This window comes from Phoenix dactylifera, chromosome 12 (assembly GCF_009389715.1).
Source record: "Phoenix dactylifera cultivar Barhee BC4 chromosome 12, palm_55x_up_171113_PBpolish2nd_filt_p, whole genome shotgun sequence".
Taxonomy (NCBI): Eukaryota; Viridiplantae; Streptophyta; class Magnoliopsida; order Arecales; family Arecaceae; genus Phoenix; species Phoenix dactylifera.
The window spans coordinates 3793748-3812453 of record NC_052403.1 but is presented as its reverse complement, the minus strand read 5'-3'; the positions used below and the strand labels follow the sequence as shown (position 1 = coordinate 3812453).

Genomic DNA, 18706 nt, shown 5'->3' with positions numbered 1-18706 from the left:
AATGTTTTTTTACTTAACTTTTTGATTGGAATCTTTACATTTTTCCTAGATTTTCTTGCATCCTTCAAAGAAGAGACGGTTGAGAAATTAAATGACAGGATGGAAGGTCACATGCGACCAATTTAAACCGCCGCCTACCACCAAGAGAGACGAGGACGAATACACATATCATCACCGCTTATTTTAATGTCAACCTCCTTCCTCACTCGTCACCAACCTCACTGCTTTCACATTACTACCATTAAATAAGCCCAGCCCTTTATTACCAAGCAAATAAATTTATTAAAGTAGATACGTGAGATGGGTGAAGAGTAACAAAGCACTGAATGTATGCTCAAATGGAGACTAAAAACACAATATGTAACAATGAAATATTTAGCAGACTTCTAAATCAAGGAGACACAAATCAAACTATTTGGCAACCTTAGAAAATTCCGACGACGACGATGGCGACGATGAACGAAAAGCTGGCGGCGAGCAAGAGTTCGATGCCTCTAGAGCACCGGCTGCCATGGTTGCCGCTTGGAGGCGATGCAATCGGAGAGCTTGTTGATCCACCTGGATATTCAAATAAGAATAGTGAGATTATTTGAACATTTAGGGCAAACAATATTTTCATGTTTGCATGATCGAACCCGGCCGGGCCATCGAAGGATGATCCGAAACGTGCTAGATGTGTTCTTTTGGACCATGATCACTTGCATAGATGGTTCAACTATTGAGTTATGATTTGAAGAGTGATTAATTACCAGGTAATTCCGGGCCTCCACTTGATGGAGATCCACTCCCGGGAGCCATGGAAGGACTCATTGGACTACCAACTGGAATTCCAAGAGCTGCACAGAGGAATCCAAATACAAACAATACTAAATCTTGCTCAAAGAGGAACCTAAAACAAAATGGAAAGGCATAACCACAAGGCTCCATAAAATCTCGTTTCCCGGCATCTCTCCATCATATTTTGGGACCCAAAACCAACTAAATGCGGTTCCCAAGCCCATTCCGGCGAATCCTTACGGCAAAGGCTAACGTGCGCCGGTTTTTTTTTTTTTGGTCCTTCCCCATGGTGGCAACCAGCAATACTGACCTGCGCAGGTGCTCACCGGCGGCGTGGTGACGTGGCAGACGGACGGAAGCTTGAGGGCCCTGGCGCTGTCGATCGAGATGCCGTAGGAACTGGCGGCGCCGCCGAGGAGCTCGCAGAGGCAGATTGGGTAGTTGTCGACGAGAGAGGCGAGCTCGGGGCAGCAGGCCTTGTCGGGCACCTTCGCCTTGCTGCCCGCCTGCACATACGACAGGCAGTCCGTCGTGTTCAACACCGCTGTCATGCATTCCGTGCCCGCCGGCGCCGGCGCCGGCGACTGTGCTCGTGCACCATAAAATATGGTGCATGCGACGATGATTGCGATAACCGGTGATCGGCGGACCATCGACATGGCCAAGGGTGGAGCTGAGAGATGAAGAGGAAACCGCCTCTAACTTTACCTTCTCTGCTCCTCTTGCCGCTCTTTGTAGTATGGAGGTATGCCTTAAGTAACTGCAAAGAGGTAGGCTAGGTTGGCCTTAATTTGTATTTACGTGACAGAATTGGGTTGGCGATATTGATGACTGCCAACCACCAAACTCTTTATTTATGGGTATGGGCTTCCACTTGTTCGGCTAAGCTTTTTATTCCTGTAGGGTCTATACGTTCACCGTAGATTCTTGAAGTACTACAAGTGGCCGTAGGATAAGATAGATATTGTCCAATAGAAAGAGAGCCTCAGGACATTAAAATGGAAATTACGATTTGAGAAAAAGAAAAAAGAAAAAAAAGCAGCTAAGGTGCAGGGGATTGGTCTATGGGTCATTCATTTCGCTGCAGCATGGCACAAATAACAACCAATCTTGAACTGAGGCCAAGCTGTTTTAAGTCTGGTGCTCATCATACCATTCTGATAATTTGATATGGTGATGCCGCACAGGTAGCAGATGAATGTATGTGCGACGCACAGCTGCATGCATGCACATCACATGAACAGGGGCGTAGCACCATCCAATTTATGCATCTCTCTGTGCTTGATGTGTGATTGACACTACATCAAACTGTTAATTAATCTGATGAGCGTCAGTGCTTCAGCTGTTCCTGCCTCATTGGCAAGCATATTGAGACCTATTCAATCCCTGTCAATGGGAATCCATTTGGTGGAGTCGGCATCTTAATTTCCATGCCACGCCTAGAAACTTGCCAGACCTCTCCCTTTCGCTGAACAAAGCATCATTCGAGCGCATGGGACCAGCAGATGTAACGTTTTGATTTTTTTCTCCTACTTTTTTTTTTGATATCTAAGAGTTAGGAGTTGCATCACGGAGGAGACATGCGGACTTACCCATCTACCGGTAAAAGATGAGATAGCTGTGTAGGCAGATGAAGGCTCCAAAACCATCTTCTACCATGAAAATTAAGCAGCGAAGAAGAAAATCCATCAGATTTGTACAGAGATTTTAGCCTGTAGCATTTTTTTCATATACCGGATATCTCCCGTTAACATTGGTTTCAGATGATTTGTGCTACATGGATACAGCAGATAAAAAGGAGTTCAAAAGATCATCGTACGTGAAGCTTACTGTAGCCACCCAGTATTTGTGGGTTTCATCTTTGGGCTGTTTTTCTTCAGAAGCGAGCGAACTCGCAAGGTTACTTCGTGTCTCGGAGGTGACACCAACCCCAAGAATTTAACTAGTATTCCCTTTCTCAAATTAAATCATACAAATAAATGACATGCTTGTTTTAAATGTTAGTAGCTCCTCTATCTTCTTCATAACTTATTGAGACATGACCCATTACGACACTCATCAAGGTACACTCCTGCAATTTCAAATGGTTTCTGGCCTGCTGCTAGGCGTTCATCAACGCTGCACAGCTCTCTAAAACTTTTATCAACTTCTGTAAGTAATGACTTAATTTCTAAACAAATACTTCATAAACAATATTTCGACCTGATTCATAGAAACTACACTCGACCAATATCATTCATATCGAAATGCTGGTTGTAACAACCCAGGACCTCACCCAAAATGGCTAGCCGGAAATTATTATTTGGATTCCTTGATTTTATATAAGTACCTAAGATCTATCCAGCGAATAAACGATGTGGGACTTAACACACGCCCGCACAGATTCTCACATACTTCCCCCGTTTAAGCCCTGACATCTTCGTCAGGCTAAAGGTTCATATCTATTCAAATATAATCACAAACACCACGATTAGCCCGTAGTCAGCCCCAATGGATCTGTGCTGCAGTATCCCCTAGTCCACATATATTATGGACTGGATCCGCTCTAATACCATTTGTAACAACCGAGGAACTCACCCAAAATGGTTAACCGGAAGTTATTATTTGGGTTTCTTGATTCTATATAAGTACCCAAGATCTATCCAGCGAATAACCGATGTGGGACTAAAGACACGCCCGCACGGGTTCTCACACTGGTTCCTTTCCACAAAAGCCGATAGTTTATAAATAGTGCTCAACAATACCTGATAGTCTGATAGAACTCGAAGTCGAAAAATTTATGTACAATAAAGTAAATTGAACGAATACATATTTCAAAACTAAATGCTTATGGTGTCTTCAATATGGATCTAAAATCTTTTCTGAAAAAAAAAAAAGGATCTAAAATAACCGTTGAAGATGTAATTAAGGGAAGGTGGCCATAAACTACTGAAACATAACTATATGAGTTTTCCTATTCCTTTCACCCGCTAGATTGGTTGGCCTTCTCTTTGCTAGGAGCAAAGCAACAGTTTGAATTAAAAAATCCCGTAAACTGTAAAGCAGCAGGATGGTGATACCTGATCTGCAATTAAAAATGCATCAAACAGAACATTAAACCAGTGCAGCAAACATGTGATGCTTCTGTAAAACCTTATTCAGGATATTCACAAACAACTACTTGAATGAGCAAGAATATGCAACTTCATTTTTCTCAATCCAAAAATGATGGCCTTCAAATGCCACATTGTCGAAATGGCTGCCAAAAACAAATAAATAATATGAACTCAAGAAAATACAGAGGGTCTCCTTTCTCATTGGACCTCCAATTTTGACACGGATGCCACCCAGATTTTGATCAGCTGAATTCACACATGTGAGCCCAGGCAACCCATGAAGTCCCCGACGGTGAAACCAGAGTCAAGAAAACCGATGACCCCTCTCTTCTATAAGAAAATGCAATAAAGTAGTTCACTCTCCAACCGTCATTCCAAACCCAAATTTGTAGTCTTTCTTCTGATGATCAATCTGCACAAGAATCCATCCCACTGAATACATAGTTCAACACAATATAAATGTCACGGACCTACCATATACAGCATAATTTGTTAACAGAGTTCATTTTCAAGTATATCCACTTCAAGGTCATCCAGTTATATTGAAATATGAATTTAGGTTAAAATGCACTATGAAAATAATGTTTATAGGAAGACATTATGTATCTATGTCATGCTCACCTCTGCAGAAAGAATAAAATTGACACCCATATTTAATCGTTCTTCTAGGAAAGCAGCCACACAGCCATTGGAATCAAGTTTTCCCCTTAAACGACACTGCAACAGTTCACCCATAATTAATAAAGCGAGGGGAACATAAATCAAGTATATTGTTTGGTAATGAGAGTCCAAACTTATACCTCTTTCCCTTCAATTTATAAAAGAATAAAAAGTAATTCTTAAATTAAATTTTCTACAGATATAGCACAACAAGATCAAGGTTTTCATGATTTCATTAGTTCAAATCTTCATGTCATTCCCTGCAAACGTACCATACAGATGGTCACCTACTTTTTAGCAAAATCTTGGATTTAAAAGAATCAATTTAAAATTGCAAGAAAATGGACATTTTAAGTAATTAACATATCCTGGGGCAGAAATGACCCACATACTAATCTATATGCAAGCTTTGATACATCCTGACCACTCTGTTCTGGAACACCTGCATGCAATTAATTATCAGTGTGGATCATATAAATTTTAAACCATACCATTACTCAGTTGACACATCTCAAGACACGCATGGACCAACAGACAAAATGACTAGAATCAGCCATATCAAACCGTTATCTTGTAATTGGAATTTTGCTCATCTTGTGACCAATTGATGATTAAGAAGCCTCAAGAACAAATAATATATTTTTTTTCAAGTACTCTAATCATGTAAGTTGAGGTTGGCCCATATATTTCACTGGTGGGATCTGAACTCAGGTCATACTAAAGGAGCTCTCTCCCAACTCTATTTGTATTTATACAACTTCGAGAACTTCATAGTGCAAAAGAACCATTTCATGCTAAATTTTTTTAATTTTAAGAACAATGAGTCCTGAATATTCTCCCAGGACATCAAAACCAATATTGAGTTTATGGATGCATATATGATAGCAACATACAGAAACTGACGAGAAGACTAATCCAAAGAGAATTTCCATATTAGATAACACCATAAAGTGGATTGTATTTATTAATTGCAAGGTATCTAAAACCAAAAAGGTTACAGAAACCTTTCTGCATGTGATAATAAAAGTGTACGATGTCCATGGACCATGCAATATTTCTAAACCAGAAATCAAGATCAAGACTGAAATAGAATGCTATACAAAGGAAACCGAACCAGTAATAAGCTACCTGCCGAAGGATATAATCATAACCAAAACTTGAAATTACATCTCTTGTCATGCTATTGTACATGAAATCAGAGGCAAGGGAAACCTGCAGGCAAATTATAGAGCTATGATATATATCACAAAAGATGAAAAGAACAGGTAATATCTTCTGATTTTGTTAAATGGCTACCTTCTCAGAAACTTTCTGAACATAGCTCAGCGCAACTATTCCAGTGCTTGCCACTTGTGCTGTTGCAACCTGCATAATTGAATCAGTACCAATGAAGATACTTCCACCCAAAAAAAAAAATAAAAAGCTACCAAGTAACCAGCAAGCAATCTCTTTATGAACAGTCATATCTATCACTTTCTAAAAGAAATAGAAACCTGATTTAGTTGACAGTGAGAACTATCAAAAAAGGTAAAAAGAATATCCCCAGTAGTAACAAAATGGGGAAAAGATCCTTCAGAAAATTAGAGATAAAATCGTTGAAACAATACAGGCAACGATTATACATAAATGGATTGTATCCGCTAACATCATCCAGATCTCAAGATAGATAAAATATAGCTTCTATCTTTTAAATATTCCAACTTCTTGGCCATAGACAAGCACTTACAGGAACGGTCAATAAGATGGCAGTGCACATATACATAGTTGAGCAGTTGGCCATAGGGCACCCCTAAGTTATGCGATGGGAGCATTAAAGTCAACCCCCATGTTTTTATTTTTTATTTTTGGGGTTTTGGGGGGGGGGAGGGATGAGGTATCTTTTTGGTTATCTATCTATCTATCTATCTATCTATCTATGAAGATTGAGGACAGTAATACTAAACTAAAGAAAGCTCATATTCATACTATAATAACATAATGAACAAGAAAGAAAGAGCCACTTTAAATTAATACATTTAATAGTAATATAGTTAGTGTTGTCAAAGGTGCTCCAAGTGCTTGCCTCCGCGCTCTGGCAAGGTGAGGAAACCACCGAGCACCTTAACAATCCATGGGTAAGGCAGGTTTACTAAGGCAACACCAAGGCGAGTTCCTGAGACAAAGAAAGGCATTCAGGCAAGCACAACCCTAACGTCTAGCAATAGTCTTCCTATCCTATTTCACCATTCTTTTAGAGCTCTGTTAGTTTTATTATGATGTTGGTTTTCGTCTACTGGAGCCCAACCCTCGTAAATAGAGGGCTGTTCTAGCATGTTCAGTGGTCTTTGTGTCATGTATTAGTTAGAAACATAAACTATGTTTTGGGAAGTGGTATTTTGCTTGAAGCCACTTTTAGAATATCGAATTCCTTTTTTTTTGCTGACTTTTGTTCAAAAACGTGTGAAGAGAAGTGGTATGTTAGTGTCATGCTTAGAAAGATGTAAAAATGATATCTAATGTTCAAGATGATCATAATTTAGGATGCTAAAACCTGAATAAATAATCTTATTATGTTCGTATCACTTTCAAATAGAAATAACATTTATTTCTAATACAATTATTGAACTTTTCATAAATTAGCACCGTGCTTTCTTCAAATTGATTGCTTGTTTTCTTCAAATTAATCGCTTTTTCATGGTAGGCCAATGGCATGAATTGACTGCATAACACCACAGAAGGTTCTCATACTTCCACTCATCCATCTAAGTCTAAAACTATAAGATATGGAGTCCTCAATCTTTTCGTTCTTCATCATGTTAATTTGTCTTAGTCTTCACTTTTGTTGCAATTTCAACTTCAACATCCAAAGTTGCCTTCCACAATTTTAATTCAGATTGAAGTCTTGCTCCTGCATCAACAATCAACTTTAAATTATCTCATTTAGTGTACACTTTTAATCATAAGTTCATATAGGGGTGTTATGTTATGTTACTAGACACTGGCATCTAGTTCTAAAATTCCATGTTGGATACGTATCAGGTATTTGGATACTTATGAAGTTCTTTGTAGCCACCTTTTAAGATTGGAAGAGAATTGAACTCTTCCAACAATGAGTTTGGTAGCCTATTTTGATGTTAGGAGAGAGTATTTGTTCTTTTTAAAGATTGCTCAAAGATGTAGCTATTGAAACAACTTTGAGAATATTATTTTTCTTACATCCTTGAGTAAATTAAAAAGTTTGAATGAGAAACACGTATATTTAAAGATCTCAATAAACAATATCTTTTTAATATTTTCTTTTTAAGGTTTAAAATCAATATTCAAAGTTTTAAATATATAGTTTAGTTATAATTATATTTTATACTATGTATTCCTATATTTCCCTTTTCCCTCTTGCATAGTCGGACACTTGAATACATGTCTGAATCCAACAATTCTCATATCTACGTCCATGCAACACTGGGTTATGAAGGTAAACTAAAAATGAAATGGACACAAAAACCCACCCCAGTCTCTCATTACAAATTCATTATTATTAATATTATTCCATCTCGCCAACTCTAGACTCCACACCATCAACTACATCCATTAGACATTAACATCGTTGTCCTACCACTCGAGTTTCATCCTGAGATCTTTCTGCAATGTCATTGTTTAAGGCATTTGCTAAGGCAAACCTACTCAAATCCTCTCATAACACCTCAACTCATATCTTCTTTCCCTTTAATGTGCCATTTACGCCTTTATTTGTCCCACTTCTCACAGGAGATTCTCCATTCTTCATTGCGTTAAATAATGATTACAATCTGTTCTGGCGATTTTTCATACACAGTGAAACTTATCGATCTCCTTTAGCTTCATCTTTTCTAATGTTACCCTTCATAATTTTACTGCAATTAGCCTCGGCATCACCTATCACATGCTCACCGCATCATCTGTGATACAGCCATCCTCAATGCTTCACCCTTTTTGGTGTCCAATACTCTGAAAAAAACAACAAAGCCAGGTTCCTTTTTATTAAAAAATCTCCCTAAGATGCATTAATAACACAACACCACAATAGCACGCTTCCACTCATCAGACGTATTCTATCTTCTTAAAAATACTAACTCTCAAGATTTTTATGCAATAAATTCAAATAATCAAATAGGCATTCAGGGGAATTTCAGATTCATCAACTATAAGTGGCCTTATTTTTTGTTAATCTCCAGTTAAGGCTACACTTATATCTTACTGGTATCAATTTTTATCCTCTAAGCATGTTCTATGTAAGTCAAATTTAGATTTAACTAGAAGTACTTTTTTCTCTCAAGCTACTTGATGTGAAAAGGCCATGATCATCAAGCTTTCTCTCAACTGCTCTGGGCCAGATTGGCGATTTGTTGACAATAATTGCTAGTCTATCAGAAATTATTGCAAACTGCTTCGAAGCGAATAACATGTGAAAAGATAAAGATACTCAGAAACTACACTGGAAGAACATATAAGCTAAATGTGTAATATTATTGAACAACGAAACCACCCAGAAGACAAAAGATACAACCAAGATTATTAGAAGCCAGAATACCATCTTGTCTGTGTTGTACCGAGCAGCAAAACCTATGCCAGACTTCCTCTGATGACCAAGCCAAAAAACTTCACTTCCCAAAGATAAATTTGGTGTGACACTCTGCAGATGGGGGAAAAATGGTTAAACAGAAGGATAAGTCAATACCAAAAATAAGACAAGGAAAAAAAAGTATTAGCAGATAAGGAAAAACAAAATATCATGGATTAGCCACAACGGAGCCTTCAGAACCCATGAACAAAGAAAAGGAAACTGCTAAATGAGCAGAAGCTGCAAAGTTCCTGAATTTCATATAGGATAATCTATCTGTCCCTGACAACGATTTGAGTGAATGCATCTATTGATCTAATTGTGACCTTTCACATAGTCCATGGGATCCCCAATCACTATTTTACTTTACCTGAGCTACCATAAGTATTTTGCTCACAAGTTGTAAGGCCCATTTGAGATGTGATTTATCAGGTGTCAGGTGGTGTCCGCTGTCATAAATCAAGTGGACCTAACTCTCCATTTTAGTCATTTGCTGTTATACATGACAAATTTAATTACTAAAAATGGCACTTGAAAAATGGGTGAAATGATCTAAATGACACAACTTCATCATGCAATCAACATATGAGTAAATGGACTTTAAAACATTGTTCATCATTTCAGCTTGTATACATAATTTAATGATTGACAGAGTGAAAGAGACTTAAAACTGACAATCTATATATAAAACTCCAGTGGTATAATCTCTGGATTAATTGGCAATTATTTTCCAGATTTTTTTCAAGAATTCTTAACCCCAACCCTTCCTGAAGTTCTGTTCTCGATAAAGATGGATTAGGAAAACATAAACTTTTCTTTGCTTTCTGGCAGACTTTGCAGTTAGATTACAGATTTCCGCAAATGATAATTAATTACCTTTTGGCTTTGTTGAGTTTTGACCTTTGATGAGCAAAAACATATACTCCTATATCATATACTCTTTTAATTAACAATGTTGATGACCACAGCCCATATCACATCAATAGTACATATGGTTTTAGGCATACCGAAAATTAGTTTGTAAAAAAAGAAGCATAAAGGATTCTGCATACGCGTCACTAGATAAAATTACACCACCTTACTACAACAGCATGTGGATTTTGAACTAGAGAGTTGATTTACTATCTTCGTTAGAGTTATTACAAGCTCAAAAAGTTGAGAGTGCATTTTTTCATGAAGCTAGCATATATTATGTCCACCTTGGATAATGTTACATATGCCAAAGTTTGAGCTTCATGTATAGGATGCTCAATTGTTATCCAACAGACTGTTCTTTGTTTCACACCAAATGATTATGTCATCACCTTTACATGTCCGTGCACTGTACTCTAGCATAATGATGTTATGCTAACATAAAACAAAATTCTTCTTGGAATTGATGAGTCCATGGGTCTACTGCTAAAATGATGTAAGCACAGAATCCAACACATTCAGAGCAAGCAAGCATGTGTGAATACAAAATATGTCCTGATCCACCCATAAATTTGGCTGCCAAAATCCATCATTTCCATCCATGTTGTGGACTTGATGGCTTCACTGCGGAAATGCTGATAGCAGATCTGGGACCTGCATTTAAAGCCCTCAATGCAAGCCTCCTAATAAAGATAGCATTTTTCCAGAAACAAGACCCAGATCATCCCACTAATCAGGATCGACAATATTAATTTCTAGCTAAGGCAACAAACCCATATAAAGATATTGCTTTTGATTTTTAACCAACCATTTTGTTAGTAGCAAACATTTGTTGCTGAACTGGTGCTTAATTTTCTTTCCAAAGTATAAAAAAGTTTAAGGAATTCACTGTAGATTTTCTTCCAAATTGTACCAAATTCAATCCCGTTGTGTCCCCCAAAATTGAAAAATACAATGAATAGTAAAGTAGATCAGTTACCTGGATATAATTGGCCCCATAAAAGGCATTGTTCCCCATTTGATACTGAGCCCTGAAATCTTTACTCTGTACAAAGAGTCAACAAAAACTAAGATAATTGAAATGCACCAAACTTAATATTAAAATAGATAAAGTTAGCTGTCTTTCACAAACTTACAATCCTTTTACATTCAGGAAACTTCATGTTGCACAAACAATCATTTTACAGTCTTACCAGTTTTCAAAATAAATAAGAAACTTCATGTTGCATACAGTAAAGCCAAAAGAGAATGAAGAACACAATCTGCATATATATGGGCAGATAGCCTAGGCAATAGGAAGCAACCAAACAAAAAACTTGACCCAATGCAATCAATGGCTTTGACAGATGTAAAACATGCATGGCCACAGAAATATAAGATACTTATACTTGTCAACAGAGTAGAGGGAAAAGGCAGGTTACAACCAAGATCAGATATCCCAAGAAGATATTTCTTTAGTTGCAAGCAACAAGAGCCATATAGTTAAGTGAATCCAGATTTCTGAAAGCAGACATCATGCCAGAATGATTGCATCAAGTTCAGCTCCAAGAGCTGAGTTAGACTAACATTTACAATTGTAACATATCGATTCCTTTGCAAAGGGAAATGTCTGTAGCTTTGAATGTCAACATTTATGTAGGTCAAACAAGGGCTGCTGCTCATGTTGCTATAAAAATTGGCATTACTTATGCAAATTTTGATGCTGCAGCAGAATTGTTAAATAAGAAGAGGCATTATATTGCCATCCAAATCACCAGACTACACACCATGATGATACATCATGCAAGCAAATTTATCTTTAAGAACAATGTGGTGATTGCATTCGCCTCAACTTAGTTAAAAAACTTGCAGGACCCAGAAAATATCAGAAGCTGGAATCTGAAGCATTTACCTTGGTGAATAATGTTTTAATTTTATATGACTAATTGATATCACGGTGACTCAAGGAAGATTCTCTATAAGATGGCAATCAGACCTATCTGCAATGTTGTATTAATTTAGTAGAAACTTCCCTCAAGTACTAGAAAGAACACAGAATAAAAATATGAAAGCTGAAATTTGCTTCTATATTTTGTGCTTGTGCGCATTCAAAAAGCGAGGGGGGGGAGAGAGAGAGAGAGGGAGAGAGATTCTACTACCAAGTGATGCAAGTAGGCAGAAAGCCTTCAATGAAGTCAAACTCAGAAGCAACCAATCAGGTAGCAACATAAAGTAATTACTGTAACCTGATTCATGTCAATCATTAAAGATGTCAAGTATCAGAGAATGCACCCTCACAAAATGACCCAATCATATGCACAAATAGTCCTAGAAATGTTTTGAGTTCAATAACATCCATCTGGTAAATATGTTGGGAGTACAAAAATGTGGAAAGAAAATATGGCATCATACATTAAATGGATTGCGGATCAAACAGAGATCAACAGGAGCTTCTTGGAAAAGGCATAGGATCATATAGTTACAGACATATCAGAATTGTTGTATCTTTCCCTCTTATAGGTGTCTTAGGTAGTGGACTTTCTGGATAAGATTATTTTAGTTTGCTGTAAGTATCAAGAACAAAAAGTGCCTAACATCACCAACCAACCATGTTGATACTCAAATTACAAGTAATAAGACAAGAGCCATAGATAGAGTTGATAAACTCTTCTTTTAAATAAATTCACAAAGTTGTATAACCACGAAATATGAGAACATTTAAGTACGGAAGACTAACCTTGTAATCAAAGTTAAACATGCCTTGAGAGAAATGCGGCTCATTTGTAAGCTGAAGAAAAACACAACAGGAGTCACTAACCTAACGGTTAAGAATACGCCCAACATCGCTAAACCATCAAGAAGAATAAGATACCTGGGCATTAATCTTCAGAGTTAAATTATCAGTTAAATCACATTTGACCCGTGCATTCAACCTTCCATCAGTCAATACCCTCCCGATAAGCATCAACTATAGAAATGTCAATAAATGTTCCCATACTTTGGATGTATCAGATGTATTCCACATAAAAGTTAGCCTCCAAAGACTAACACTATTGTTAAATAAAAGCAGTTGAGAATAGGGACAGATATCAACCTTTGGATCCAGAAAATTAGCACCAAACTCATAATGTGCAGTAGGGACTTTGATAGCGCCCGAAGATGGAGAAGGAACTTCCACGGATCCCATAAACACGCTGTTAGATGGTTGTTAGGTCAAAGGACTTAAAATTAATACCAGCAGCATATCAAACCAACCAACACAAATAGAGTAAAAGCCACCTATGACTGAGTGAAAACTTCTGATTGAGTCCCTTTGTGAAGTCAAATCGCAATCCTTCAAAGAGCTCTGGTTTCAAAGACACTGCAGCAGTAATTACAAAAGAATGTTTAAAGAGAACTGGAAAATGTCCTGGTGACACCTTGATAATCATTATCTTTCCTATGACATACCTATATTTAACTGTTTGGTGCACCATAGTTATTTATAAACAATTTTTAAGCAGAATGGATATATTTTTTTAGCTATGGCATATTTATACATAATCTTTCGAATAGATTATGGTCAATTTTTATAATGAACCATACCAGCTATACCATATCGACCCAAGAAGGTATCAGTACTGTATGGAGACTCGATATACTGCCAGATTGTGCAACTAGGTCTAACCCCCAACAACATATCATGTGACAGTATGGGAGTGCAGTGCACCATACGAATCCAACTCATACCAATAAGCTACCAGTATGAGGTCCACTATCAAGATTGAAAACCTTGGTTCGCACAATCAGTAAATGACTTCAGAACATCATGAACGTAAGGCTGCCATTTCTTTAACAATGTCCTGGGAAAATAACATTAACATTGCACCATCTTGGCTCTAGAATAGTAAACGACAACATGATTTTGAATGTCTACTGCAGCCATTCTCCAAGTTTTAGCTTCACAAAAGAAATTCAGATGTCGCATGAGTTTTGCGTATAGATTTTTTTTTTTTTAGGAAAAAGTATCGCATTCAGGAAGATCGCTTCCAAAATCAAGGGACTACTCGAGCACCTCTCCAAATACAACTTTGGAAGAAGAAATTTATCAAAAACTCTAAAATTTACCCCCCTAGAAAGTGGCATTTAATTCCATATATAAAAAGTACTAGGAGGGACATTATCCCCTTTATACGCTCATTAGCATAGCCAAAGAAATATCTTAAAAAATGCCATACATAGTGGTTCCAGAAAACCCATTTTGCACAATGTACGATACTCAAACATCCCTATTAGAGGTGCAAACCTATCTTGCCTATACATTTGTGTTTGGCTCCAAATATCAGTGTTGAACATGTATTTGAGTCGGACACATATCGGACACTTGGATACTTATGAAATTCTATGATTTATCACTTTTAAAGGGGCAAAGAGTTGAACTCTTCCAACAATGAGATTGACCTCCCATTTTCATATTAGAAGTGAGTATACATTCTCTTTAGTGATTGGGCAAGGATGTAGATATTAAAATACCTTTACAACATCTTATGTTTATTATATCTTTAAGTTGATTGGGAATTTGAATGGGAAACATGTATATTGAAATATTAAACAAATTAAAGTTATAAATTATATAATTTAGTTAAAAATTATAATCTTGCATATCCCCGTATCTTCTTTTTCCATCTTGCCAACTCAAACACTTGGATACACACCCAAGTTTGATTCTCATATCTATATCCATGCAATATTAATGCAAACTCACAAAATGGAGGTATCAATGAGCACCTTCACACTAATGAAAAAGCTTTGCTCACATACTACTAATCAAAATCCAAACTATCATATAGAAATGTTGAATCACATAATATCTCTGGTTAATTAGACCCACAAAATGTGTCTTACTATGTAGTGAGTGTATCTATTTTTGAAGAGAAGTGGCCCCACAAAAATGAAGATATCACTCAATATGAGTCGCACAAACGATATTCCCATCCCATTCCTGTTAAACTAGACCAAGGTGCATAACATGCATTACAAGAAAGTGAAGAAACCCTTAACTGCAACATACCACTTCCCGAATTACTAACACTAGATCACATTGAATCCAAGAAAATCCATCCGATGCAACATTGCACATATCTGTCTTGCAATCAAGACTACACAAGAACTTTAACCTCAGAAACTAACATGCTCTGAAACCCTCAATCTTCTTCACATCGTCTTTTAGCTATGAGATGCAATTGGAGCAATGAACCAGACTATAGGTACTGGAAATTTGATCAAAAACTAAACAACATAGGTTGTACGAGTCTTATACTGGATGAAGGGAATGGCAAGTTTTTCAGTGGTCATGAACTATGGGAATATACCTTATTCAGCTAAAAGTTAAGTTAGAATTTCAGCTATCTGATCATTGAAATATCATCTAACCACCAATGGAATGGGGACGAAAGTTGTTCTCCATGAACTCCATCACAAAATTTTAAAAAATATGAGACAATCTTTTTCTTATCATAGTTATTAGACTGACCTACCATGTGACTCCTAGGTTCTCAGTAGACCTCTTTTTTTTGGAAGGAACATTAGACTTTGTAAATAAGCCATTTGAATTTTAAGTTTTAGGAGTCCTTTAATTGAGAAAAAAATTAGCGTCCTATTTTGAATCCCACATTAAGAAAATATCACCACTTATGCTTCGAGATCATTCTATAACATCTGTAGACACCATTAATTAGAGAGAAGAATTTAGTAGAGATTGCCACAAAATACAGGCATCCACTCTTTTCTACATTGTGACCCATGATGGTCACAACATTGTAGCTTGTAATTCCTAGTCCCCTTTAGAGAGGATTCTTCCATACTTTCAGTTTTTCACATTTACAAATCTGACTTGCGGATAAGCATCATTTTCATCAATCCAACATCTAGACCAATGTACACATTACATAAGCACAAAGTCGCCTAGCTTTTAAATATTTCATCTAAAGTCAGCAACTTACTAGTATAGATTAAAACCACATGAACGCCTTAGAGGCTTTTTCCCCATTTACTCTGGCATCTACCTAAAAGCAAAATCAGCAAATCAGCAAACTTTAAGAGAGTTATGTTGGGCTCTAGAGAAGGCTGGAGCACATGATCTGAAGAAAGAAAATCTGGAGCAAATACAGTGCAATTTAAAGCTCAAGCATGAAAAGGAACTAATAAAAAAGAGAGCTCAGAATCTGTGTCAAGGATTAGAAGAGAGAAAGACAAAACTCCTACAAGTTCAAGTGGATGTTGCGGGGAAAGACTCGGATAAGTTTGCAGATGAACAAGGTAACAAGTTGCAACAAGGGACAGCAAAATAAGAAGGTTGGAAAGCCAATACTATGTAGTTAACGACAATGTCTGACATTCATGTCCTTCCCGCAGCAAAGACTCGATTTTTTTTCTTAAAAATTCAATTTCACAGCCAACTGCAATGGAACTGATTAATATTAAGTTTAACCATCAAAATGCAACTGTCACAATCTAGGACCTCGCCCCAAAAAGCTGTCTCAAAGGTATTATTTTGGGGCGAGTCCTCGCATACTTCCCTGTTCAAGCTCTGATGCTCTCAGCAGGCTAAGGGTTCAAATTCATTCAAATTTAATCATAAGTACCACGATAGGCCTATGGTCAATCTCTATGAACCTATGTTGTTGTGTCTCCTAGTCCGCATAGACTATGGATTGAGCCCATACTCGTACCATTTGTCGTAACTCAAGACTTCACCCAAAAAAACTATCCAAAAGATATTTTTGGATTCTTTAGTCTGGTATAAGTACCCAAGATCTACCCGCGGATAACCGATGTAGGAAGAATAAATTGTCATTTTCCTTCAAGAGTCCACCGAACAGACATGCATCGTCAATCTGATCTAGAATTTTTAACAAATTTCAAGTATAATCTGCCAATATGACACGCATTCAGGAAAATTAACAGAAACCTAAACCTCGGATTAGAAAAGAATCAAAAATGGATATCAAAAACAAGAAACATGGAGAAACCGTCAGACGCCAAGAACTTACTCAAAGCTTCCCGCTGGATTTCCTCAAAGGGAACGGGGCAAGGGAGGTTCAGATAGTCGACCTTCCTCTCGCTCTTATCCTCCGCCTTCGGTGGAAGAGCCACCGCCAAGCCGACCGGAGGCGGCGGCAGCGGAGGGGCGGCGGCGTCGCCTACGGACGATCCCATCCCTCGGGGAACGAATGCGTCCCGATCGAGCAGAGCGGATCGGGAGAGCAACGAGACGATGGAAGAGAAGGAGCGGCGGGTAGTGAGCTGGGCCGCTGCGGAGACGGGGGGTTTTGGAGGGTTTCTTTTACTGTGATTTGGTTTGTTTGGGCCAAAAATAGAAGATTGTGCCGACTATAGCGTAGGTATCGGTAACGGACATGGGTGCAAAATGATAAGAATTGGCAGCCACGTTGCCGACTTTTATAGACGGCGAATGGTGAATAGTAAGGGATCATTTGGTTCACGAGAAATATTTTTTTCTCTAGGAATATGATTCCTAAAAAAAATATTCCTAAAAAGTTTAGAGTGCTTATATTTGGTTGACCATCCATTTTTCTAAAAAAGTTATGTGTAATTCCTATTATACCCTTAATAAAAGTTGGATCTTTAATAGCTCTTTAATGCTGAAGGGCCTTTTTGGAAAAAAATAAAAATGGAGTGATTCTCGCCTAATGGAAAAGTAACTTTCCCATATTTCTCATGAGAAAGACTTTTCCATGAAATATGGAAATCATATTCCCATGAGAATACAACTTTCCAATCTCTCTCCTTTGAAAACTCCGCCCAAACAAGAGGCATCTTATTACTTTCCCGTTGATCATACTTTCCCCCCTTCTTTTCCTGCGAACCAAACGAGCCCTAAATACCATCCGGAGGAGGACACCGGGATATTTTGGCTATGGTGAGTAATGGGATGGCATTTTAAGCTAAGCATGTGTTCAGAGAGGCCAACGGAGCTGCGAACTAGGTGACTTCTTATGTGGCCTGCCACTCTAGAGATACTTTATGGGCTGGAAAGGGAGAGTTGCCTAGGACACCCTAAGACTTGTTGTTTTCTAATTTTATTGGGTATATTCATACTCATAATGAGTGAAACGCCCGTTTTAGCAAAAAAAATAAATAAATATCACCTCCACCAGCACAAGTAGGCACTTCAAAGCTGTGAGGGACGGTATTGTCTTGAATTAGAACTTATTCCTTCCAACTTTTTTAGTCTCAAAAAATATTTTTGTAGAGAGTAAAATATATATTTTTGAAAAATTAGTATCTGATAAGTATTCACTTCGTTTCCTCAGCATTTATTTACGATTTACTTCTTTGGAAAAATAGGTTTTTTTTGTTTTTTAGTGCATGAAATATTACTGTAAATCTCCATTTCCTTGGCCAAGTTACTCCTCTTAATCCGGCTCATCCATATCTTTTTTATTATTATTTTCAAATCAGATTCAGTGCAAAAGATGAAGAAATCAGAATCATTGGATGCTGATGCCAATGAGGATACAGTTACTGTGGATACTAGACAAACTCTTAAGGAAAAGCGACTGATGGGCCGATACTAGTGTCTTCAACCGTGTATGATAATGCTTGGCCTTCAAGTCGTCTTTGGCTTCTATGGATGTGTCAAGTATTTACCCAATCATGTAACCGATGGTAAAATGATGAATTCAAAATTTTTTTCCAGTTCCAA

At 37.5% G+C, this 18706-nt stretch overlaps 2 protein-coding genes across 2 annotated transcripts; both read right to left on the bottom strand.

Moving 5' to 3' along the window:
* Positions 1-241: 241 nt before the first annotated feature.
* LOC103719739 (non-specific lipid transfer protein GPI-anchored 2-like) lies at positions 242-1605 on the bottom strand. The gene is made up of 3 exons (XM_008809120.4): positions 1088-1605; positions 750-836; positions 242-558 (listed from the first exon to the last, which is right to left on the bottom strand). The coding sequence occupies exons 1-3, from the start codon at positions 1434-1436 to the stop codon at positions 425-427; spliced, it is 570 nt and encodes a 189-aa protein (XP_008807342.1). The 5' UTR covers positions 1437-1605; the 3' UTR covers positions 242-424.
* A 2285-nt stretch (positions 1606-3890) lies between these two features.
* Positions 3891-17396, bottom strand: LOC103698772 (mitochondrial import receptor subunit TOM40-1-like). Its single transcript, XM_039132334.1, has 11 exons — positions 17031-17396; positions 13279-13360; positions 13094-13193; positions 12872-12967; positions 12737-12787; positions 11000-11065; positions 9079-9180; positions 5829-5897; positions 5661-5744; positions 4494-4589; positions 3891-4284 (listed from the first exon to the last, which is right to left on the bottom strand). Exons 1-11 carry the CDS (start codon positions 17194-17196, stop codon positions 4228-4230), a joined length of 969 nt encoding a protein of 322 aa, XP_038988262.1. The 5' UTR covers positions 17197-17396; the 3' UTR covers positions 3891-4227.
* Positions 17397-18706: the final 1310 nt, after the last annotated feature.

Coding starts and splice junctions, on each gene's coding strand:
- LOC103698772 (XM_039132334.1), bottom strand. CDS start 17,196: ATGGGATCGTCCGTAGGCGACGCCGCCGCCCCTCCGCTGCCGCCGCCT. Junction 9,181..10,999: donor ATGGGGCCAATTATATCCAG/GTAACTGATCTA, acceptor CCCCATCTGCAG/AGTGTCACACCAAATTTATC. Junction 4,285..4,493: donor ATTTTATTCTTTCTGCAGAG/GTGAGCATGACA, acceptor ATTCTTGTGCAG/ATTGATCATCAGAAGAAAGA.
- LOC103719739 (XM_008809120.4), bottom strand. CDS start 1,436: ATGTCGATGGTCCGCCGATCACCGGTTATCGCAATCATCGTCGCATGC. Junction 837..1,087: donor GCCGGTGAGCACCTGCGCAG/GTCAGTATTGCT, acceptor TCCTCTGTGCAG/CTCTTGGAATTCCAGTTGGT. Junction 559..749: donor TGGAGGCCCGGAATTACCTG/GTAATTAATCAC, acceptor TTGAATATCCAG/GTGGATCAACAAGCTCTCCG.